The 24,165-nt window shown below is 39.1% G+C and overlaps 1 protein-coding gene across 1 annotated transcript; it reads right to left on the bottom strand.

Annotated features, from left to right (window-relative positions):
* Positions 1-24,165, bottom strand: DLST (dihydrolipoamide S-succinyltransferase). The gene is made up of 15 exons (XM_074235713.1): positions 24,070-24,165; positions 23,444-23,477; positions 18,420-18,468; positions 16,698-16,750; positions 16,498-16,572; positions 16,205-16,260; positions 15,111-15,222; positions 12,298-12,462; positions 11,952-12,028; positions 10,124-10,221; positions 6,286-6,416; positions 3,580-3,653; positions 3,038-3,121; positions 2,474-2,641; positions 1-1,783 (listed from the first exon to the last, which is right to left on the bottom strand). Exons 1-15 carry the CDS (start codon positions 24,130-24,132, stop codon positions 1,649-1,651), a joined length of 1,374 nt encoding a protein of 457 aa, XP_074091814.1. The 5' UTR covers positions 24,133-24,165; the 3' UTR covers positions 1-1,648.

The raw sequence follows: 24,165 nt of genomic DNA on the forward strand, positions 1-24,165 counted from the left end.
ACACAAAGGCAATGGAGAGGATGCTCTGGAACAGAAGAGAGGCACTGGCTAGGAGATTGTTCAAGTCTCAAAGTGAGCATCCAGTAGCATAGTTCTTATCTTACGATCCATCTCAAAATTGTGGCTAACTTACTCCAAAGGTATTGGGAGAAAAGTGGAAAGAACAGGTTGTGACCCTAAAACCCTTTTTCTTTATAGAGAGGAGGTCAGAAGTCAAGACACTGGTTGAGAACATTTCCCCTTTAATTTCATTTAAAATTGGTTTCTTTAAATATTTTAATTACAAGATCTGTATATTGGAGATAGAGTAGTAGACACCGCAGGCACTCAGTACTGGATTCCACCCTCCTCATCCCTCTCATGCTGGGCCCTAATAAATGTCCCCCTCAGTTCCAGCAGCCTCAGAACTGGGGAATCATTGGATACATATTGATGGATTTCTAGTAGCCCTCACAATAGGAATTACATACATTTTCCAAGGGACCTCAATGATTTTTGCCCACCAACATAGGGCAGTACTTTAAAGATAGATAACTCATTATTTTACACTAACAACTCACAGCTGGCTTCTCCCTAAGGTGGACCATCCTTATCCCGGAGTCAACACTGCTTCCTCTCCCCTGCCAGCTCACACACAGACCAAAATTTGTCATGCTTAGCTCATCCATCTTCATGGGGTAGAAGACCAATCTGAACTTCCAAGCAGAAGTCCAAAGAAACAACAGGCAGCAACATTTTACTAGAGACCTTCTATCCCCCTCAACCAAACTCTCCCTTCACTGGCTCCAAGGTCCAACTGTTCCAAGGATGAAGATGGTTCTAGATGCAGTCCCTCTGCTGGTATGATTGCTAGGAACTTATAGAGAAAGGCAGGTGGAGCACAGCAGGACTGTGCATGGTTGTGCAGAGACAGATCTTTCTGGGGAGACGACCCAAGGTCTAAGTGGGAAACTGATGCACTCTCATCTCTGGAGACAAGAGTGCCTCACTGCCTTCACCCACCCCCTCCCCACAACCTTAGACCATGTGGGGGCTGTGCTTCCCAATAGAGGTAAAAGAGGCATTTTTAAAGTCAATCAAGGCTACCTAACTAAGCAGGGAGGTACCCTTTAATAACCAAAGCAGCACCTCTTTCCCTGTTTTTGAGTAAAGAAACTTTGCACAGGGCCCAGAATTGGAAAGATCAGAGCCAAGGCTATATTTTCATAATGGTGGGAGCCAGGATCTTCCTCCTGTGCCACTGAGGATGCTGGATTTTTGAAAACTGGGCCGGTGTAAGACAGAGGAATTACAATATCTCTAGTGGTTTTTCTATTATATGCTGCCATAGGAAAAAGCAAAATCATCTCTGGGGAGGATGCATGGGAGAAAGGCTAGGATATTAAAGAGGCTCCATCAATACTCTCTCCCCCTCTCCCCACTTTCAGCATAATAAGTAAGAGCATTTGTGTTAAGACAAAGGTAGTGGAGAGGAGGACAGGATGCCCTAAAAGGAGCTGCAACTGCTGGTTACCTGGTGCCCTGGCTTCCCTTAGGCCAACAGCACATGGGGCTGTCTCCCACCTGGCTGACCCAAGTACACATGAGGGGGAGGGGAAGACTGGTTTTCAGTCTCTGTGAGTTGGACCTTTAGGGAGTGGGATTCTCCCTAAAGGTCAAGTAGCAGGACACGAGGATCCTCCACTGCTGCCTTGATTTTTCGAAGGAAAGTCACTGCCTCTCTACCATCAATCAGTCGGTGGTCATAAGTCAGTGCTACATACATCATGGGCCGCACTTCCACCTGTAGAGAAGAGAAAGAGGGATAATCTTTCTTGTATTGTATGGGACATGAGAAACAGCTCACAAGATCCAGGTCTAAATGGCAGTGCCCTCCAGAACTGTGCAGATCAAATCTGGCTCCTAAGATGGTACCCCACTCGGTGCTGTTCCTTGACAAAGTAACTCTGCAGGCACTCTTCTCTCTCCTAGGAACTCTTAGAAGGCCAGAGAATTCTGAAATTTGCTCTTAGGCTATCCTGCTGCTCATCTCAGCACACCCTGAGACCCTCTTCTTTTCCTTCCACCTGCTCAAACCCCAGCCACATTTTAAGGCCCAGTTCACACAACACCTCCTTTGTTTTTCCCGGTCTCCCACAGCACACAATTTTATAGTCATTTCGATTTTTACAGTTCTCTCTCCACCAGCCCTTGTGAGAAGGGACTCTGCTTCTGAACCACTACAGTGCTTAGCACATTACTAAGTACAGGGCAAGATTTGAACACCTTTTGGCTTATCTCAGGTGAAGGAGCGTTAACTTCTCCCATAGTCTCTAGAACTATGCAGGAGAACTTCGAAGGACTGTGATGAAGTTTCCATAAATCTACATCAGTATAGCTAAACTAGACAAAGGTTGAATTTCCCTCTATATCAGAAGATTCTACACAAGTCACACCCTGAAACCTCATGGTACAGGACAAGTGCAGTTCCTACCTTGCCTCCAACAGCAACAGGTCTATCAAAAATGCCATGCATGCCCAAGATGGCTGACTGAGGGGGGTTGATGATGGGAGTTCCAAAGAGGGAACCAAAGACTCCTCCATTACTGATTGTGAAAGTGCCACCATCCATATCTTCTATAGCAAGTTCATTCTTTCTAGCCTGAAAAAGACCAATTTCAAAACTAGATTGTACCTCTCCACAAGGTGAACAAATAATTATCTGGATCCTCATTTATGAGGCAATTCACTCATGTTCTAAGCAGATACTGAGAATCTGATTCAATTTCTAAGTTCTTCAACTGAGATGAATCTAAAAAGCTTCCCTTAAAGCAAAGGCTTTATTTATTTATGAAGATGTTCTCTTACAAGTTCAAACTAAAATGACACCCCATAACAAGTGGCTCTTCTGCCTTTCAACCTCCCACCTCCTTTCATTTTATCTTCGGGTCACCAATGAGCACAGTCATGAAAAGGCTGGTGCTAGGCATCTTCAGCTTTTGTTGCCCTCCCACTAAACCTTCCCAGTAAACTGTTTACATTTTTCATTGAATTTTACCTTCTCTCCAAGCTCATTTATGGTTCGTTCAATATCTGCAAAATTCATAGTTTCCACATTCCTAATAACTGGCACCACAAGTCCCTAGAGGAAGTGAAGCATTGGATTAAAGAGTGAATAAAAAAGTATCCTTTGTACTTAGTGACCTTTATTTAACACTTTTTCCTCTGAGGAGCAGAAGGTATTTTTATAATGTTAATTCATTAATATTACTGGAAAAACCTTGTAGAGATAGGAAAATAAGACACCAAAATTAAAGAACTTGTCCAAATGAGGGATGGACCAGATTCTCAATCTAGTTGTACTGCTTCCAAAGAGGACAGCACTTTCCCTTAAACAATACAATGTTTCACTATTATCCATAGAATATGGAAATTCAGAAGAGTACGGAGATCAGGCCTGATCTGATAAGGCAGACTCTAAAGAAAGTCAGTATAGGCTTCTCTTAAACCAGGTCTCCTTGATCTCTACTGAAGAAAAAGAACATAGTACCTCCATGTAAATGTCTCCAAATCTCGGAAGCAATGTCCCAAATTACATACCCGTGGAGTGGCCACAGCAACACTGATGTCGATATAATCTCTATATACCATCTCTTTGGTTGTGTCATCAATCACTATGAAACAAAAAGCAAAGGTTATTTATACACACTCCCCCCCCCCAGTGTAAGGGGTGATGTGGAGATAAGGGAATGTTTGTAAGACAAAGCTCATTTTTTCCCTCTTCTTGCTCCAATCACCATTATTCCCTTTCTTAGGTACCAACACTTTCTTCTTTTGCATCTTCCAATATTTCCTTAATATACTTCCTGGCACAGAGTAAGTACTCAATAAACCTTATCAACACCCTTAACAAAACCTTATTCTTTTAGCTGAGGGGTAAGAACAGTATCCCTTAATTTAAGAAGGAAAACAATATGCCCTTCTTTCTAACCTAACAAGAACAAGAGGGCAGCTTCTCCACGTTCCAAATAAAGAATGAAAACTGTATCAGTTGAAAGCTACATCCACTGTTTTGCCTGCCTATGAATAGTGAGAGAAGTCAATAATGTCTACTTCTGAATGGCACAGAGGACAGAGCACCAGGCCTAGAGTCAAAAAGACTAGTCTTCCCATGTTCAAAACAGGCTTTAGACACTTATTAGAAGAGTCACCCTGGGTAAGTCACTTCACCCTGCTTGCCTCAGCTTTCTTTTCTATAAATGGTAAACCTCTCCCCAATATTTTTGCCAAGAAAAGCCCAAGAGCTGAATGCCACTGAACAAAAATAAGACACTTACAAAGGTGGAACAACTGAAAAGGGCAAGCTCCTGGAGGAGAGACCCTATTCTTCCTTTGTCTTTGAATCTCTAGTGCCTAATCCAATAGAAAATTTGGGGGTGCCCATCAATTGAAGAATGGTTAAAAAGGAGAACAGAGAATGAAACTAGCATGTATATAGTGTCTACTCTGTACCAGGTGCTGAACTAAGCACTTTACAAACATGGCCTCATCTGATTCTTGCAACTCTGGGAGGTAGGTGCCATTATTATTTCCATTTTAAAGGTGAGGAAAGACAGGCAGAAAGAGGTTAAATGAGTTGCTCAAAGTCAAAAGGAAAGGATTTATATATGCAAAAATATGTAATGGAACATTTCCTCAATTGAGGGATGACTGAGGGGGGTAGGGAAGAAAAGGAAGTGTCTAAGGTCAAATCTGAACTCAAATCTTCCTGACTCCAGGTCAAGGGCTCTATTCATTGCACCATCTTGCTGCCTGAACAAATTATGACATAACAATATGATATTATTGCATCATAAGAATGAAGAAGGGACTCAGAAAAAACCTGGAAAGATATTTGTGAATAGCTGAACAAAGTGGGCAGATCCATAAACACTTTATATGATGACTTCTACAACACTGTAAAGAAAAATATCTTGAAAGACTTATTATACTAACCATCACTGCAGAAGATTAATGAAAGATGATATCTACCTTTCAAATATAGTCAAAGTGTGGATTTGTTTTGCTTGATTATAACTGTTACAAAGAGGGGGTTGTTTCAGTTTTTACTGAGAGGAGATGGTGTGAGAGAGAATGAAGGACCTCCCCCAAAGAAGAGGTCACTGGAGCAATTTTTTCAAAAGTACAGAGGAGAACAGAGGTTAGACTCAGAAGAAGAAACAAACTAGACAATTCTGAAACATGCTGAATTTATTATATGCTTTTAAAAAAAGTCAGCTATAAGTAATAGAGATTTGCAGTTATACGTAAGATTCATTTTTTGTTTATTGTACATAGAAGCATTCATATTAATCTGTCAAGTTCAGAGCAATAAAAAATAAAATTTATTTAAATATTTTCATTTTTTAAAAAATGCATGCTTATTCCTCTCTACAGTTCTTTGGGACCTATGGGTCCCCAGATGGGTAGTAAAAGGGTCTTTGACTCATCCCCATCTACTGGGGGAAGAAAGGAATGTAAGTGAAAGGAAAAAAATGAGACAATCTTCCTGAATAAAAACTTCTAAGGTAAATAAAAACAAGATTGAATTCTATTAGAGAGCTGATGAAGGATTCAAATCCAAAAAACCAGAAGCAGCACAAAGACTCCTCCCAGTAAATTCATTCCCAAAAGACCAAAGGTTGCCATGGAACATGCGTCATATACAGAGGTCACTTTCTTAGATAACACTGAGGGTGGGTGAAGGATGATGCCCTTATGAGCTTCCTTCCTGAGATAATTTGGGCATGAATAAGGCCTCCCAAGAGGCAGCTGGAAGAACAATAATAAAACACTGGATCTAGAGTCCAGAAGTTCAGCTCTGCCCTCAGAGATATTTATTAGCTGTGTGATCCTGGGCAAGTCAATTAACCTTTGTTTGCCTCAATTTCCTCAACTGCAAAATGGGGATCATTGCACCAATCTTGCAGAGTTGTTGTAAGGATCACATGGTAATATTTGTGAGAGTGAACAATGCCTGGCCCACACTAGGTACAGTATAAAGACAATGGATTCCCTTTCCCCCTTCCCCCTACAAGAGCTGCTTGCTACCAGGATAACTCTAACATTTTTCTGTGGAAATGAAAATCATGTTTTCTGACCTATGGGAGAATTGACATGTAGGTTAAAAAACATGCTATACTATTGTTTTAAGAAGCTAATAATGAGGAATATAATAAGAAAGCTCTTCTATAAAACATTCATTTTTCTATGTCAATAAAGAAAGACTTAGTTTGTATATGTGCATCCTGGCCCAAGTGGACTCACCTGCATTCACCACTGGCTGCTCCTGTAAGGCAAAAGCAGAGGCCTTCACAAATGCTGACATGAACCCTAATTTCAGGTTGTGTTTTTTCAGAAAACTCTCTTTGTGTCGGGCCCGCATCTCCTGAATGTTACTGCAAAAACACGTTGCATAAACACAAGGGAAGAATCACATGCTTATTTTTTACATATTTTTAACTTCACAATTTCTAGCTTCATTTAAAGTCCAACTCCAGTACCTCCTTGTGGTATGAGACTGATCTTGGATTACCAAAGTCAGGTTATGGCCTCAGAACTATCATTATTGCCATCCAAGGGCTAATCTAACTAAATTCAGAGAGGCTTATCACCAGATTATTGGCCTCTAGGTTATTCTTTCTGGCCACAACAATTCAATGAAGGAACCTCCACCAAAGAAATCACAAATTTTTACTTAAGAATAGATTAGGGCGGCTAGGTGGCACAGTGGATAGAGCACCGGCCCTGGAGTCAGGAGTACCTGAGTTCAAATCCGGCCTCAGACACTCGATATTTACCTAGCTGTGTGGCCTTGGGCAAGCCATTTAACCCTATTGCCTTACCCCCCCCCCCAAAAAAACAAAAACACTAAAAAAAAAAAAGAATAGATTAGGCATGCATTCTACTAAAACTTCCAACTTCTCTAGTCTGTTTTCTTTAAACAAACTGTGAAATAATTCACAAAAGGTCATCATGATTAATTTGTTCCAGTACAATGAGGAAAAGTTATCAATGTCAATCTGCCTCTAATATATTGTAGATCCTTTTAAGGTCACCAATTTTTCTAAGTGTCCCAGTTTTTCTTTTTTTTTAAAGATATTTAAGCTCCAAGCTGTTTCCCTCCTTCCCAACCTGCATTAGAGAAGGCCAACATCTGACAGATATATATGTGAAACTACCCAATACATAATTATAAATATCAGTTCTTTCTTTCCCATCATTTTTTCAAAAGTCATTGTATAGCTTTTCTTTGGCAGAGAACTCAAACAAAAAAATTATAATGTGTCTGTGTGCTAAGGATCCAGGTAGAAAAAGCACTTTTATTAGAAAAAATATTTTTCAAGGGCCCCAAAACTAGGGCATGATTTACATCTATTATGTTCCTTGTTCTTTTTTTGGCTAGGGCATTTTAACTCACCGGATTGACAATAGACCCCTCAGTTAGCAAATTAACTATTCATTCAAGGTTCTACAAACTGTACCCAAAGCAGGCCATGATAATTCTTGGGATGGTTATTAAAATAATGTGGTACCCTTTCAGGTGTCACACTGAACAAAAAATATGTTCCCCACCTTTTCAGATTCACTATGCCAGATATGTGGCATGATATATATATATATATATATATTTTTTTTAGGTTTTGCAAGGCAAATGAGGTTAAGTGGCTTGCCCAAGGCCACACAGCTAGGTAATTATCGAGTGTCTGAGACCGGATTTGAACCCAGGTACTACTGACTCCAGAGCCGGTGCTCTATCCACTATGCCACCTAGCCACCCCTGTGGCATGATCTTTAAGAAATGGGGTTTTGTCTTACACAAAGCTTGGGACTTTCAGCTTCAGTCTTTTTCTTCTAATAGGGAAAGCAGAACTTTCTGAGAAGCCTTTGGAAAGACATAAGGTCTCTATCCACCTGCTATCTCCCTGTCCGTCCCCGCCCCCCCGCCAGGCACTATAGAGTCTGGGAAATGGCTTTTCCCCTAATTTTATCACTGAGATGTTTGTACTTATCGGAATAGATTCCTGTGATGGAAATTGAATTTAGGTCTGTCTCAGTTCCAAAGCTTAGTTCTCCCTATGTAATAGGCCTAATATAATATTAAAGTGAAAGATAAGATATGGCACAACTTTAACTCTCCCCTCCAGACCTTTTTGTCTTTGAAAAAGGAAGTTTTCCTAGAGGGGCTGATTGGGTTTACAATGTTTTCCTGAGCCTAACCTTATTTACTACTAGGATTACCACCCTAAAGACATTACTTGTTCCCAAGACACAAGAGCTACAGAAGAGAGAAAGAGAAGTGATAAACATCTTTGCTCTCAAACCTACCCAAATTCTATTGCCTTGGTCATTAAGGAGTTTCTATTTCTGAGTCCTGACCCTTGGTAACAGAGACTGAGGCAACTAGGGAGAGGAGGTGGTCTCAGAGAAGCCCCTTTTGAGTGAGACAATGGCATAAACACTAAGGGCAATCAAACCAAACCTGATTACTAGATGTACTGAGACCCCAGGTCAGTGTAAAGTGACACCTCGATTAGCTACCAACAAGAGCTGGAGATACTGCATTTCCCCTTCTGTTTTGTCAATGCTATCTTTCACAGCCACAAATATTTACATGTTTTGTCTTAAGGAATTGGGTAGAATTTCAAAGTACAATTCAATTTATGTACAATTTAGCCTTAATGCATTGTAATGCAAGCTGTTTTCCCTTCTAATCCATTACCACAAAATCCTTCTCTGCTTCAAATGGACAGAATATTCTTGTAGCTCATAAGAAAGAAAAACCCCTCAGGTCCTGCCTCAATTTCTCCTGGTCATTAGAACAAGTAACACACTTGGAAATCTTAACACTGGAAAGTGTCAGAAAACACACCATGGATAGTTATCCATAAACTCCCTATCTTCCTCAAAAATCAAATTCCTCTTTGAAATGCTGGATATTTCCCCAAAAAAAATTGACAAAAGGAAAGCAAAATGCTTACTAGAAGTAGAGAAGCAGTGCTGATAAGCTGATCTCTCACAATCCTAAGGAAAGACCAACTTTTAATTTGTCAAGAGTCAATGGGAACCAATAGGGACAGTTTCAAATGAACAATAAACAAATTCTATCTTTTTATTTGGGAACACAGATCTAAATCCTATTTTGTAAAATCTCTACCCCAGTTTAGAGAAAAACAGAACAGAAAAGAACTGTATTTTCTGGCTTGAATAAATCACTCTGACTTGGACATAGAAATGGGGAACAGTTTGAAAGTAGAATTTTGATTTCAGGATTCTCTTACTAACAGTCACTTCATAGAAAGCTGGGATTTTAGACCCAGAAGAATATTCACTAGATCTGGTATCAAAACAGAGGTGTGCTGATACAGGGAATGCTGGCCATATTTTATTAGGAATAAATTGAAGGCCCAGGGGAATATAAAAATAATAGTAGTTATACATTCTGATTTGAAAGAAGCTAACAGTGGAAACTTTTAGTTTTTCATTTACATATAAAAAAACTTTAAGAGGTAATATGAGATCTATTCAAATTCACAGTTAAATAGAGAGCAGAGACTAGGCAGGTTCAACTAAGTGGCAAAGTGAAGAGTTACCTCTCTGGAGTCAGGAAGACCTCAGACATTTACTAGCTGTGTGATCCTGGGAAAATCACATAATTGTTTGCCTCAGTTTTTCTCATCTATAAAATGATCTAGAGAAGGAAATGGTCACACCATTATCTATGCCAAGAAAACTCCAAAAGGAGATGAAAAGAGTTGGACATGGCTGATCAGCCACAACAAAAGCCTTCTGAATTCCAATTTAGTGTGCCTTTCACTTTATAATATAACCTCAGTGTGGCAATGGCTTAATTCATCTTCTTTCTATCTGCTCAAATATACCTGCCACTATGAATATATTTAAAGATTTGCTGCCCTCTTGTCTTCAAATGTGAAGAATCTGAGAGGCATATATAATACCTGGAGAATCAATTAGAAAAGAAAACAATCCACTGTTGGAAACCTTTTCTTCTTGATATCAACATTGGAATCCCTTCTAAGTCCAGGATAATGACCACTGCTTCTACATTCTCCAAATACTTAAGAGATGGGGTTACAGTTCCTACCTCATATCAATCTCATTGAAAGTGGTCAGCATTGCACATGTATTTTGGGCCTCCTTTAGACGTTGAGCAATTCGTTGTCGCATCCTGTTCATTTTTACCTAAAAAATAAAAGAGGGTGAGCCTTGAAAACACTGAACTGTTTGAAATCAATTCTGATCCCAGTTTAGCTCAAAACAGTATCAGCACTGGAAGGCACAGGGCTGAAGAAACAAGTAGGAGGTGTAATTCCACACAACAGGGTGTCTTACTCTGCCCTTTTCAGTGGTGGTATTTAAAAAATAAGGAGATCTTACTTGCTTAGATTCACCTGTAAGTCTTTTCTGGCTCTGGGGCCCAGGAAATGGTTTGATTTTAAAATCAAACTCGAGTCATGCACAAGATCAACTACTTGTGGAAAGATGACATGCAAAGGAAATCAGACACCAGCACTTCTAAAGTGGCAGTTTTTCTAGATGGTGCTGCTTTGTCAGGCAAGAAAACCCATACTCTTGCCCACACTTGATGTTTGTCCTAACAACAGCAGCAACAATCTATTGACTAGTGTGTGGGGCATCCCTGCTTAGTAGCACTCCCTAAATCACCTCTCTCAGGTGTTCAAGCCAATGCTTCTAGAGGCCTTGCAGACAAATACAAAGGGCATGTCTAGACAGTTCATTTCAACTTACTAGTTGTAAAGCACTTAGGATCGTGCTTAGCACACAATATGAATGTTCGCTATTATTGTTTACCTCTAACATGATAACAGGGACAAGGAGAGGAACTGGGTCTGTGATTTCAATCAAACAGGGAACCTCTGAGAGAGGTTGGAAGCTGGGTAGAAAAGGGGTCATATTAGAAAACTACATACTAATATTAATCTCTTTTCTACTATATTTTTAGTCTTGTTAAATATTTCTTAATTAAATTTCAGTCAAATTCTGCTAGGGAGTTTGACACCTCTGCCCCACAATCCTGAGAGGTTGTCATACTGAGGGTCACACTGCCAATAAGGACAGAAGCCAGACTGGGTTCCAACAGCCCAGTCGTCCTGGCTTTGAGGCCAGCTCTCTATCTGCCATGACTCACACTATAGTAGCAGCAACCTTTAAGACACTTTACAATAAGAGGATTTTTCTTATAACATATATGTAATATAAATCTTGTTATATCTTTTGCAGTTGAGAAAGCAGATTCATATGAATGACTTGCCCTACGTCATCTTTAGTGTCAGGAATGGGGTTAGAAATCCAGGTCCAAATTCATTATTCTTTCTGCCATTTGTGCTATCTCTTTAGAGATTGGTTGTGGGCCAGGGTTGTTGCTGGGGGAGAAGTTAATGAGATATCTATGAGGCAAAATTAACTTTACACATGTAATTGGCTGCTAAGCTGATTATCTGTGCCTGATACAGAACTCCTCAGTCAGTGCTGACAACCCTAAATAATTCCTCACATACCTCTCCTTTGTTTTCCTCATCCCTAGAAAGCTGGTAGAATAGCATTTCTTAAGACTCTGGAGACATGATGAAATCTGAAAATGTTCTCTGTCAGCTTCTTCTCTGAGCTGGCTCACCATTCCACATGAATCTTTTGGCCTAAGAATTTTAACTATTTTATCCAAATTCAAAGTATATTTTGATATCAATGAGGAGTTATGAGCTCTGGAAAGATAAATGAAGCCTACAGAATCATAGGTTCAGTGGGACAAATTTTGGGCAGCAGTTTCTTGAGGCAAGTTGCTGATCTGGTTGTAGCAGTCTGGAAGCTGTCACTACCACGCCACACCCCCCCCTCCTCAGTAGTGCCCTTATCACCCTAAACCTGGCATTCATTAGTCCTCAGCAGCTTACCCTATGTTCTGAACGCACACCTTTGCCAGCTCCTGGCTCTGCTGCTGAAACAGCAGCAGAGGGTTTTACTGCAGACACTGGAAATGGAGAAAAGGTATAAATAATCAGAAGGGAAGTGATTTCTCCTGCCACTTCTTGTCCTTTACAATATCAAGTAGACTACAAGTGCTAGTGATGTTACACAAGCTGCCAAAAACTGCAGTGTAGGATCCAATCAGGCCTGACAGGAAGACCATTCAGAAGGAAAGAGCCCTTGCAGACTTGGAAAGAGCAATTACAAAAAGGGACAACTGAACTTGATGAACCACCCCCACTTTTACTTCCATGGGCATAAGGAGTTGCTTACCAGGTTTGGTATCAACAGGTTGTGATGACACAGGGGGCACTGGGGGCATCTGGGTGGGTATAGATGCAGCAGCTGGGGGAGGGGGAGGAGGAGGAGCTGCCACGGACTCTGGTTTAGGGGCTGCAGCAGGGGGAGCTTCAGCTGGTTTGGCTTTAGCAGGAGCAGCTAAAAAAAATGTTTTGATTACACATATGTAAAAAAATGGAATAAACATCAAAAAATAAAGCCACACAGAACCTGTTGTTCTAAATTCTATTTCAATTGATCACTCCTTATTGAGTGCTTCTAGCACTATTCTAGTGCTTCTGCTATAGTAGGAAGAAATAAAGAGGAATGAGACATGTCCCTGATTTCAACAATCCCCTTACATTTTCTATATCTGATTACACCTATGTGATTATATTCCTATTATCACAAATATTCTCAACTCCTACCCAAGAAAATGTATTAAAAAAAATTAAAATTCTTTCTTTCTAGGGCAACTGTTGGTACAATGGACAGTGGGCCTATGGTCAGGAAGACGCGAGTTCAAACCTGATCTCAGACACTCAATTAGATGTGTGATCCTGGGCAAATCACTTAACTTCTGATTCTCTGCTTGTTCATCAGTAAAATGGGTATAATAACAGCACCTACCTCACAAGAGGTGAGGATCAAATGAAGCAATAACCAAAATGCCTGAGCGCAGTGCCTGGCTCAATATAATATAGTGAGTGCTACAGAAATGTTAGTTATCATCATTATTCTTAGGAAGCATAGTGGATGAAGTCACTAGACTGAGGTCAGGAAGATACAAGTTCAGATATGACCCAAGACACTTATTAGGCTGCCTGCATTTAAACAATGAGGACAACAGCAGCACCTGCCTCACAGGGCTGTTGTAAGGATCAAATGAAGATCAAATAAATAGAGTGCCTGACATGCTTATTCCCTTCCCTCCACAAAACTTCTAGCCAAAAGAGGGGATTCAAATTAAAACAGCATATAGAATATTTTACTGCTTTGTAAGTAAAAAAAAAAAAAAAACTATTCTGAATGTCACTAACATTCTCATCCACTGACTCCATGTAATTTGCTATCTCTAAGAACAGAATGCACTAAATTGATTTTATTTGGCAAGTACCTTCATAAAATACAGAAAGACTTACAAGTTCAAAGCACTTTATAAACTCTCATCTCCCGCATACAAACTAATATGTAGAAAATTTTTTTAACTAAGCCACTAAAACTTTACCATTAGACATTAAGACAAATTCTTAGCCACTTAGGAGACTTTTTTTTTTTAACTACAGAATATAAGAGGGCAGAATCTAGAATTACTCAAAAGGTAATTTTTATCCTTCACTACACTTTCCCTTCCTTCTCCACCTTCTGGCTCCGGTTTAAGAATGACTCCCAACCTTAATTGATCTCAATTCTCCATTTTTTCCAAAGGTTCTTAATGACCCTGAATGATCAAGAAAGCAACCTGGACTTAATGGATACAGAGCCAGAATAGAATTTAACATGTCATCTTTTTACTAGGCACAGAACTCTTCCAATTCTTCACCTAAATGCTACTACAGTTGTATGAAAGATCAAACTACTTTATACTTTTAAGTATATTCTGTAAGTATAATATTACATATAGTAGATTTGAGTTAGAACAGCTGCTAGATATGATAGGACTCTCAGTTCATTAAAAAATTTGCTTTCCATCTCTCTGGGCCCAGTCCCCAAGGTGACCCCTTCTACTCCAAGGACATGCCCTACTTCTATTATGCTAGACATATGCTGCTGTTCTCTTGGATGAGGAAGACCCTCCCTTATCTGGGTTCAGAGAATACTTCCCTAGGCCTTATGCCACCATGCAATGACTTAGCAGTTGAATCCTTCACCCCTCCTATGGTCTCCTTGTCTGGAAGTCCTACCCTACACTCTGAACCACTTCTTTTACTCTTGTTTCATCTTTCTGAAGCTCATGTAACCAGCCAGTTGTAAAGGTTAGTTCTACTCTCTGATAAAAAAATGACTTCCACATCTACTATACTAGCAGAGCACCTAGGTATAACAGTTACACAGCTTCAATAACTAGTGACATTTTTCTAATGTCGCCAGTCTGCAACTTTTATGGCCTGAGTAAGACTCTTATAAACAAGCTTTTAAAAGATATATAGGATCACAGATTCAGAACTAGAAGGGAACCTTAGAGGTCATTTAGGCTAAGAGGTAAGGAACCTGAGGCCCAAGAAAGTTATGTTATTTGCTCATGGTCACAAAAGTAGTGACATCCAAGTGACATTTAAAGTTTTCCATTCACTTACAAATAGAGAAGACTGGCATATCTCAACCCTGTTTGAGTCACTTTCCAGGGTGTCTTTTTGATGATACCTTTCAGGTATCCCTAGAAAGTAGTTCTCCAGAATTCTCTCATGACCAGTTTGTAACATCAAAGCTACTTTATCTTGTTAACTTAAGTGACAAGTCCACCAAAATGTAAGAGGAGACACATTCTATCATATTCTCTATCAGTGCTACTCCCTACCTCTAGACTATCCTCTGTATTCTCTTTTGAAGAGACAGAAGGTGCAGAATAAGAAATATGTATGGGCAAGGAGAGGGCACTTGGAAGTGTTCTACTTCTTGACTATTCCTTATCTATCAGAGGCACTTCAAGTTCACACTGAACAAATACTGCCATTTTTACTCCCTCACCTAAGGTGGCTGGAATGCCAAGGAGTTCTTATGAGGTGGGAGGGAATCAGTACTTTATTCTCAGTCCCATCTCCAAGGTGGTGTGTTGGAGACCATGACAACAGGAGCTCCTTCCTTACCGCCAGTTTTCCTGAGAGTGAACAGAGGGGTTCCTCCTTCCACTTTCCCTCCATCAGGTACCAAGAGGGCTTCAATTACTCCATTTGCTGGTGATGGAACCTGAACAGATGTCTGAAAAAGAGAGAAAATTGGGGGAAGAGTCCATTTTTATTCAGTACTAGCATCAAGTCAATTGTATAAACAACAGCAAGCACGTCAAACAAAAGAGATAAAAGACATCTGTTTTTTTCTTACAAAGCAGTAATAAATCCAGAGTGTATTCAACAAAAAACACACTGAAGGAATCGGCACTTTCAGTTTTTGTTCATCACTGTGTCAGGCACTGCAGATACAGAAACAAAAGCCAAATTTTCCCTGCCTTCAAGGAGTTTACATTCTGTTGAGATGGGAAGGAAAACAACAAAATGCACGAGGACAGTAAAATACAAAAAAATATGCTATAAGTTCAGGAGGTCTGGACATTGACAATTAGGAATGATTACAGAAAGTTCAGAATTCTAAAGGTGTGCATTCTATTTAGCCTTGAAGGAAAAATTGTGCAAAATATTGCAACAGGAATGGGAATCCCTGAAGAGAGAACACCTAAGCAGGCCAGTTTGGCTGGAAAATGAGAGGGTTTATAAGACAGTTCTATATGAATGTGTAGAAATGTGGGTTGGAGTCAGAAGGGAAGGTCTTTAAAAGTTGAAGTTGGTACTTAGCCTACAGGAATTGAGAGTTGTTAGGAAGGCATTTGGAACACAGAAAGACTTTAAGAAGATTAATTTGGCAGCTAGCCCAAGCCCATTCCAAGAAAAACAAAAGCTATGAAACCACAGACAACAAATTCCTTTTAAAAATACCTGACAGGCACAAGATAAAGGTCAAAATAAGTCTTTAAAGATTTTCCATTTTAATATTGAGACCTTCTAAGCATTGTTACAGTCTGAAATCAGGTCCAGTTTGAAAAAAACCAAAACAATCCAATATCTACTCACAAACTCAACCATTCTATTAACAGACCCTATAACAGTTACATTTCAACTCCTCTTTTGATGAGCTAAGGAACCAAGGGAAGAGCAAGAAAAAGAGACTCAATAAACACTAAACCTACCTTATCAGTTTCAATTTCACAAACCACTTCATCTTCTGAGACTGTGTCTCCAACAGCTGAAAAACAAGCACTTGTCTGTGAGAGGGAAAACTTAATAAAAGAGGAAATTATAAAAAGCATATGTTAAATAAAGTCATTTTCTTAAAATGCCTGTAGAAAATACACAGTAAATAAAGGATCCTACTGACCAAAATACATTTATATTTACTTGATTTTTTTTTTTAGTACCTGGAGAAATATTTATTATGGCTTACTTGGACATAAGGAATAAAAAGGAGAGGACTAAATCTTACCTTTCTCCCACCTGACATCCCCTTCTGTGACAGACTCTGCAAATGCTGGAGTCTTGATTGTAATAACATCATTCTCTAAATATGGAGGGAAAAAAGTCACATGAACAATTAACTATCTTCTACCACTATTCAGTTTAGCTTTTCACTCAAATTCCTCTCCCAAGAGGGTAAGGAACTCAGTTTAACTCACAAGTACTTACTGCACGCTGCTGTAGTTCTGAAGAAGCGAATATTCAAGACAGAGTCATTTACACTACAGGAAAAAAAAAATTAACTTCTTTAACCAGCATATTTCTCATTTGAAAATTCCTTTTTTTTAGTTTCCATTTTTTTTTATAAATGCATGTGGCTCTCCTTCATAGTTAGAATACTCCAAAAGAACTGTCTTATATGCTATTACAGCACTCAATACATATCACATACTTAATCTACTATGCAAAAGAAACCAGATTGATCTTATTCTTTCAAATGCCAGTCTGAACAACTCTATCCCTGAGGCCTCAACAAAAGAATTCAGTTCATTACTTTTCAGTTAAATTTTTTCTTTTATCCAATTAATGTTACAGTATACCAGATACTATGGAATTCCTACCCTCAAGTTTACAAATTGAGATCAGATAAGGCAGGCCACATTAAATTTATAAATTCTGAGTAATTTACAGATTATAAATATTATACTACATATCCCATGGCTATGTGTTCTACCAAAGAAGCCATGGAATTTTTTTTGGTGACTTCTCTGTAGTTTCAATTTGATTTCAAATATCAGTATCCTGTGATTCAAAAAGAACAGACTGATTAGGACCTCAAACACTTCTGATGATTCTTGATATGGTAGATCTTTCCTGGAAAACTAATTTGAAAGCCACTAAAACAGTTACTTGCCAAATTTCCTCCAACCCACACCCTTAAAGTACTGGAATTCAAGGAGAAGAAAGGGACAGAGGAGAGGATCACTATTTATAACTAAGGGTTAATCAGGAATCAACTCAGTAGCTTTTCTCCAAGTTCTGCATACAGGAACATAATATGTAATACTCCGACCTATTCAGAATTCTAGAGCACCAAAGACCAGTACAGAATTCAGCTCGTACTATACATTCTATAAATGCAATTGTATTCAGAGAAACCAGATTGATCTTCTTGTTCTTCAGAACAACTGAGTTCTAGGAGGCTCTACTGAAGCTTTTTTTTCTAAACATAGTTTATTCCTCCATTATACCTTCATTACCTCCAGTTTATTCCTCCATTATTCCTCCATAACTTTCAAGGGAAGAAATCAATCCCAACCCTTCTCAGAAACATTGTTGGTTGTGAGATTATGGTAAATAACCAACTTATGTATCTTTGCGTTAGATGTATTGGCACTATATTCAGATCAAAATAGACATTATTAAACTGGGTTTGATTTTTTTTTAAAAATTGAACTCGAGTAGTTAGGGTGTTCCTAAAGATTCTAACAGAGCAGAAACAAAAACCAGGAAGCTGTTGACCTTTATAATAACCATTGAGAGCATCTTCTCTGATATACAGTTACACCTAAAAGGAATCAAACAACTTTTTCCAAAATATAAGCTTTTTGAGGATAGGAGCTAGTTTCACTTTTGTTTTTATTTGTATGTCCACTGCTTAACACAGTGACTGTCACATAATGAGCATTTAATAAATCCTTGCTGCCTGTCTGCTTGCTTTTATACAATTGGAATGAACTTTTTCTCCTAATCTTGTAGAACCCCCAGTTTCCTGAAAACACTGTACACATATACTTCGTTTTACGTTTCAAGCATAAGTTAAAACCAGCTGTCATCAAGAATAATTTTAAACCCTCAAAGCAACAGCTATGATTTCTGTGCCCAGAGGTCAAAAATCAAAAGTCACAGATATACTAGGAAGGATACCCACACCTCCTACATAACACTTACACAATCTTTTTACTGCAAAGGTAAATCGGTCCCTGGCATAGGGAGATAACTGCAAGAAAAAAAGAAAAAACAGAAAAGCTCAGTTTTTGCTTCATCACTAATTGAAAAATACTGGGAGTTTCCTCTGCTTCCTCTCTAATTCTAAAATAGGACATAAGTATCAGCTTCAATCAGTAATACATAATATTTTTAGTTTATTGAGCATTTTATTTTTCCCCAGATACATGTACAATTTTTAACTGAGTTCCAAAATCTCTCCTTTCTTTTTCTACTTCTCCTACCACCCCATCCCATTGAAAAGGCCAACAATTTGATATAAGTTATACAAGTGCACATAATACTTTAAAATTATTCTCTTGGGAATAAGCAGGCAATTTCTCTACCTCTCTGATTCAAGCCCCATTATCCTTTCTTCTACTATTTTTTTATTTTTCCCTAATTACATGTTAAAACAAGTTTTAACATTCATTTTTAAAACTTTGAGTTCCAAATTCTCTCCCTTCTTCCCACTCTCCCACTCCCACATTGAAAAAGCAAGTAGTTTGGTATAGGTTAAAAATGTGTAGTCATGCAAAACATTTCCATAATAGTCATGTTGTAAAAGCAAACACAGACCCCCCCCCCCAAAAAAAAAACCTCAAGAAAAATAAAGTAAAAAAGTATGCTTCAATCTGTATTCAGACACTGTCAGTTCTCTCTCTGGGAATGGATAGCATTTTTTATCCAAAGTCCTTCAGAGCTGTCTTGGGTCACAGCACTGCTGAGGAAAGTTAAGTCATTCAAAGCTGATCATACTACAATATTCCTGTTACTTTGTATATAATATAATGTCCCACTGCATCTTGCTCATGTAAATCTTTTCAGGTTTAACTGAGAGGGTCCTGATCTTATAGCAGAATAGCACTCCATCAAATTCACCTAACACAATTTGCTCAGATATTCTCCAACTAATGGGTATTCCCTTAATTTCCAGTTCTCTGATACCAGAAAAGAGCTGCTATAAATATCCTTATACATATAAGGTCCTTTTCCTTCCTGTTTTTCGTCTGTTTTGGAATACAAAAAAACAATGCCAATAATGGCATTTCTAGTTCAAAAGATATGCATGGTTTTTCTCCCTTTGGACATAGTTCCAAATTGTTCTACAGAATGCCTACCACTTTTTAGCTCTTAGTTGCTCTCAGTAAGGCAAAAATAACTCTGGAAGAAATCTAAGATATCAACAAACTTAGGGGGAAAATGCTTCAAATTACTAATAATTATAGAAATACAAATTAAAGCAGCTCTGAGGTTCCACCTCACAACCATCAGATTTGGGAATGAAGACAAAAAAGGATAATGAGTAATGTTGGAGGGGTTTTGGGAAACTAGGCACATTAATGCACATATTAATAGAGCTGTGAACTGGTCTGGTCTTTCTGGAAAATCATTTAAAGCTATTGCCAAAATGTCATTTAACTGTGCATATCTTTTGAGCCAATGATATCACTATTAGGTATTACTAGGTCAATAACACAGGGATAGTAAAGAAGAAAAGAACCTATGTGTACAAAATTATTTAAGCTCTTTTGGGGGGAGGGGGGAGGCAATGGAGTTAAGTGACTTGTCCAAGATCACACAGCTAGTGTCAGACATTAAGTGTCTGAGGCTGTATTTGAACTCAGGTCCTCTTGATTTCAGGGCCAGTGCTCCTACCTAACTATCCCCTATTTAAGCCCTTTTTGAAGTAGCAAACAACTGGAGACTAAGAAGATACCCATCTACTGGGGAATGACTAAACAAATTATGGTATATGGAAATTATGGCATATGGATATAACGGAAGATCACTGAGTGAGAAATGACAAAAAGGACAGTTTCAGAGAAACCTGAGGTCTATAGGAACTCATGCAGAGAGAAATGTAAAGAACCAGGAACAATTTATTCAACTACAATGTAAAGATAGGGGAACTTTGAAAGACTTAAGAACTCTGATTAATGTGAAATCTAACTACAACTCCAGAGGACTGAGGATGAATTTTTTCAACTATAAATATTTGTTACAAGTTTCCCCTATCCCCTCACACACACAATGGGAAGGAGTAGCACTGTGAGGAGGGATAGGGATAGAGTAGTTCCCCCCCCCAAAAAAAGAGAAAAAAGTGGCATTGAAACATTTTTTTAATGCAAAGAAAGGCATAAAAGGAAAGTCAGAAAAAAACTGGTTAGTAGGGTAGTTTTGAACTTATATGTATTATATAACTTCCATATATATGTAACTTATTTAAGTATAAATTTTTTAAAAAATAAGCTATACATAATATAAATCTTCAGTTTCAAGTACAACATTTTTCTGTTCTAAATGCATATGAAAATTCTTCATCTTCTTTGGTGTTTCTATTCAGAATATAAATAAAATAAAAATAAAAAAAGAGAATAATCTTTTCCATATCCCCAAATTGTTCTACAATCTAATCTTCCCCATTTTGCCAAAGATTAAATCAGGTGTATCTAACCCATGACCCCAAAGCCCATTCATGCAGATATCATTACATTTTATTTATATATCCATTGATAATAGAGGTTACATTGTAGTAAATATAGGTTACATTATAAGTAAATATTAAATTCTATATGTGATAGAGAAGAGCTAAAATAAAAGGTTGGACACCCATGTTCTACATTATAATGAAGAGTCCAGAAAGTACTATTAACAGTTAATCACTAGAAAACTTGTTCAAAATTACTAACAATAAGAAAAATCATAACCAAAACAACTCTAAGCTACCACATTACATCCATCCAAACAGCAAAGATGATAAAAGATGAAAAACTCAAGGTGTGTGGTAGAAAAATCTAACTCATACTAACACATTGCTGGAGGAGCTGTGAATTAATATGATTATGCAAAAAAAAATAAAGAATTATGTAATAAAAGTCACAAAAGGTTTATGCCTTTGACCTAAAAAAATTTACGTTTAGGTTTATGCCCTAAGGATGTAAGTAAGCAAAAAGAAGAAAGCTATATAAAAATATTCATAGCAGCACTTTTCCTTTTTTTAATAAATTCTGAATTTAACACCAAAAAAGATGAGTATACCATATACAAAGTAGAATAGAAAGAAAATTTCATGTAAAGATTCAAGCATGTATTACAAAAAACATGTTTTTCTCACCACTAATAAATTCAACATGTTATTTTCAAAGTCGTCCTACTTATGTTTTCTAGTGACCTTACTTCTGGCAGGTATTCCCTTTTATAATGCTCTGATGACCCATTTTTCTTTTTTTCAGTCTGTTGCCCCCTTCCCCTCAAGCCCCCCAAAATGAGAAAAATAAAATTTTTGTTTCAGCTATCCACTAACAAGCAAAATATATCTTTACAAAAGTCATTTGAAAATGGATGTCTCACTTTGCACCCCTGAGTATATTATCTCTCTATTAGAAACTGGGTAATGGGTTTCAACAGCATTACTTTTTAAATTTTATTTCAGTTTCAGATTCTCTATACCCATTGAGAATGCAGGAAAAATAGAAATTATAAAAATAAGTAGTCATGCAAAACAAATCCAGAGTTGGTCATGGTCAATAAGAAAGAAAAAGTGTTTCAATTTGCACTGAGTCCATCATTTTTCCATTTGAAAGTGGTTAGGGCTAGTTTCATCATGAATCCTTTAGAATTGTGATTGGTCATTGTTACTAAGTCTTGCAAAAGTGATCATCTTTTCAATATTGCTGTTACTGTATAAAGTGTTCTACTGGTTCTACTGAACACACTTTGTATCATGATGTTCATACAAGTCTTCTCAGCTTTTTCTAAAACTAACCTCTTGGGCTAATAATAGTAGTGCTGGGTCAAAGGGCATGCACAGTTTTAATAGTTTTTTGAGCACACTCCAAAAGGTTGGAATAGTTTTCAGTTCCATCAACAATGCACTAAATATATCTGTTTTCTGTACAGACCCTCTAGCAAATCATTTTCCTTTTTCATCATCATAGTAAATGTGATGGATTCAAGGTAATACCTTAGAATTGCTTTAACTTGTAATTCTCTAATTTTATGTGAAATAAATTATTTTTTTTTCACTCATTCATTAGCCTGAATTCCTTCCCCTGAAACTGCCTACTCATAACTCTGACCTTTGACCAACTGGGAAATAGTTCTTTTATTCAGGCCCTTATATATCTTAGACATGAGACCTTTTTCAGAAATCCCTGAAGTGAGGCTGAATGAAAAAAGCAGAAGTAAGAGAATGAAGATAACAGCCAACAGAAGCAACAGAGCGGCCTTGGGCAAATGACTATACTTGGGTCTTCATTTCTTTTATCAAATCAGCAAATAAGAGAAAGATACAATCACATGTGCCATGACTCCCAACTATTTTTTTTTTTACAGGGTCTGGGGTTGTGGTTGTTTTTCATTGTTCCTTGTTTCAGTCTATGGTGGGGGGGGAAGTATGTTTTAAAAGTAAAAATACTTTATTCCAAAGTTGTCCTTCCATTGACATTTTATTCTTATGTTGCACCATTTAAGCTATTCTGTTTTCGGGCCACTAACATTTTATTCCCTATCTTGGTTAAGAAAGAGCTTAAAAATCGACCTTATACTAGTGAAACTGAACTCATGCTAACTCTCTACAGATTCTAAAAGGGAGTGAAAATGTGTCAAAACTTAACTATTTTCTAGCGATAGATTCTGTATAAGTGCATTCTCTATAATACATCCTAGTTTGAATGATTGAAGCAGCATGGCATGGTGGGACAAAATGCTGGATTTGGATATGATCCTAAAGTCATCCCTTCTTTTGAAACCTGGAGCTAACCTAAACGAACCCACAATGATCCAGCTGGGTGCATCTCCAGTCTATTCATCAACAAGCTCTTTCAGTTCTTCAGTTTGGCATTTCATTTTCTCTTACAACAGAGGAAATGTTTACTAACTAAATAATTCCCAATAAATCTCGTGTGGAAAAACTGCTCATCCATCCTTAAACCAAATATGTAAAAGCTCACGGCCTCAATACTGTTAAGAAGGGCAAAACTTACCAGGCAAGGAACGCCTTCCTGAAGGGCAGTTCCCCTGTTGAGAGAGAAAGCATTGGTAAGACAGGAAAACACACACACACACACAAACTATTCCAATGCTGATTAAATATAAGACGTTTACAGGGGCCAGTGTGTCAAGTGGTTTGAAGCGGGCAGGCCGCAGCTGCAGGCCGAGGACTTGAACCCAGGTCCTCCTGGCATCAGGCGTCTCGGCCGCCCTGCCCTTTTCTGAGACGTGAGTGGTACAGAACCCCACAGGCACAACAGCGCCCCTGCCTCCCCTAAATCGTGGCCGCCCCGCATCGGGGGCTTCTCCTGCCGGCCGCCCCCGGGGCCGGCCCCGCGGGGCCCCCGCCCTTCGCAGGGGCGTGGACGGCAGGGGCCGGGCCGGGGGCAGCCGCGGCGGCTCCGTAAAGGTCACGGGCGGGAGGCGCCGCCTGGGGGCCGGGTCACGGGGCCCCGCGCGCCGCCTGCCGCCTCCCCGGGCCGGGGCGCGCGGCCCCGAGTCGCGGCCTCCTCGTCCCGGTGCCCTTGGTGCCCGGGCCGGCCGCGGCCCGTCCGCCTCCGGGCCCGGCCGGCCCCCGCCCCGCGGGCCCGCCGCCGCTCCGGGCCCGGCCGGCTCCTACCTTCTGGAAGGCGGAGAGCGAGCGGCTGAGCGCCCGGGACACGCAGCGCGAGCGGGACAGCATCGCGATCCGGCGGCCGAGCCGAGGGCGGGCGGA

This window comes from Macrotis lagotis, chromosome 4 (genome assembly GCF_037893015.1).
Source record: "Macrotis lagotis isolate mMagLag1 chromosome 4, bilby.v1.9.chrom.fasta, whole genome shotgun sequence".
NCBI lineage: Eukaryota > Metazoa > Chordata > Mammalia > Peramelemorphia > Peramelidae > Macrotis > Macrotis lagotis.

Coding starts and splice junctions, on each gene's coding strand:
- DLST (XM_074235713.1), bottom strand. CDS start 24,132: ATGCTGTCCCGCTCGCGCTGCGTGTCCCGGGCGCTCAGCCGCTCGCTC. Junction 23,478..24,069: donor CGCTCTCCGCCTTCCAGAAG/GTAGGAGCCGGC, acceptor CTCTCTCAACAG/GGGAACTGCCCTTCAGGAAG. Junction 3,122..3,579: donor TTGCTGTGGCCACTCCACGG/GTATGTAATTTG, acceptor CACTTCCTCTAG/GGACTTGTGGTGCCAGTTAT.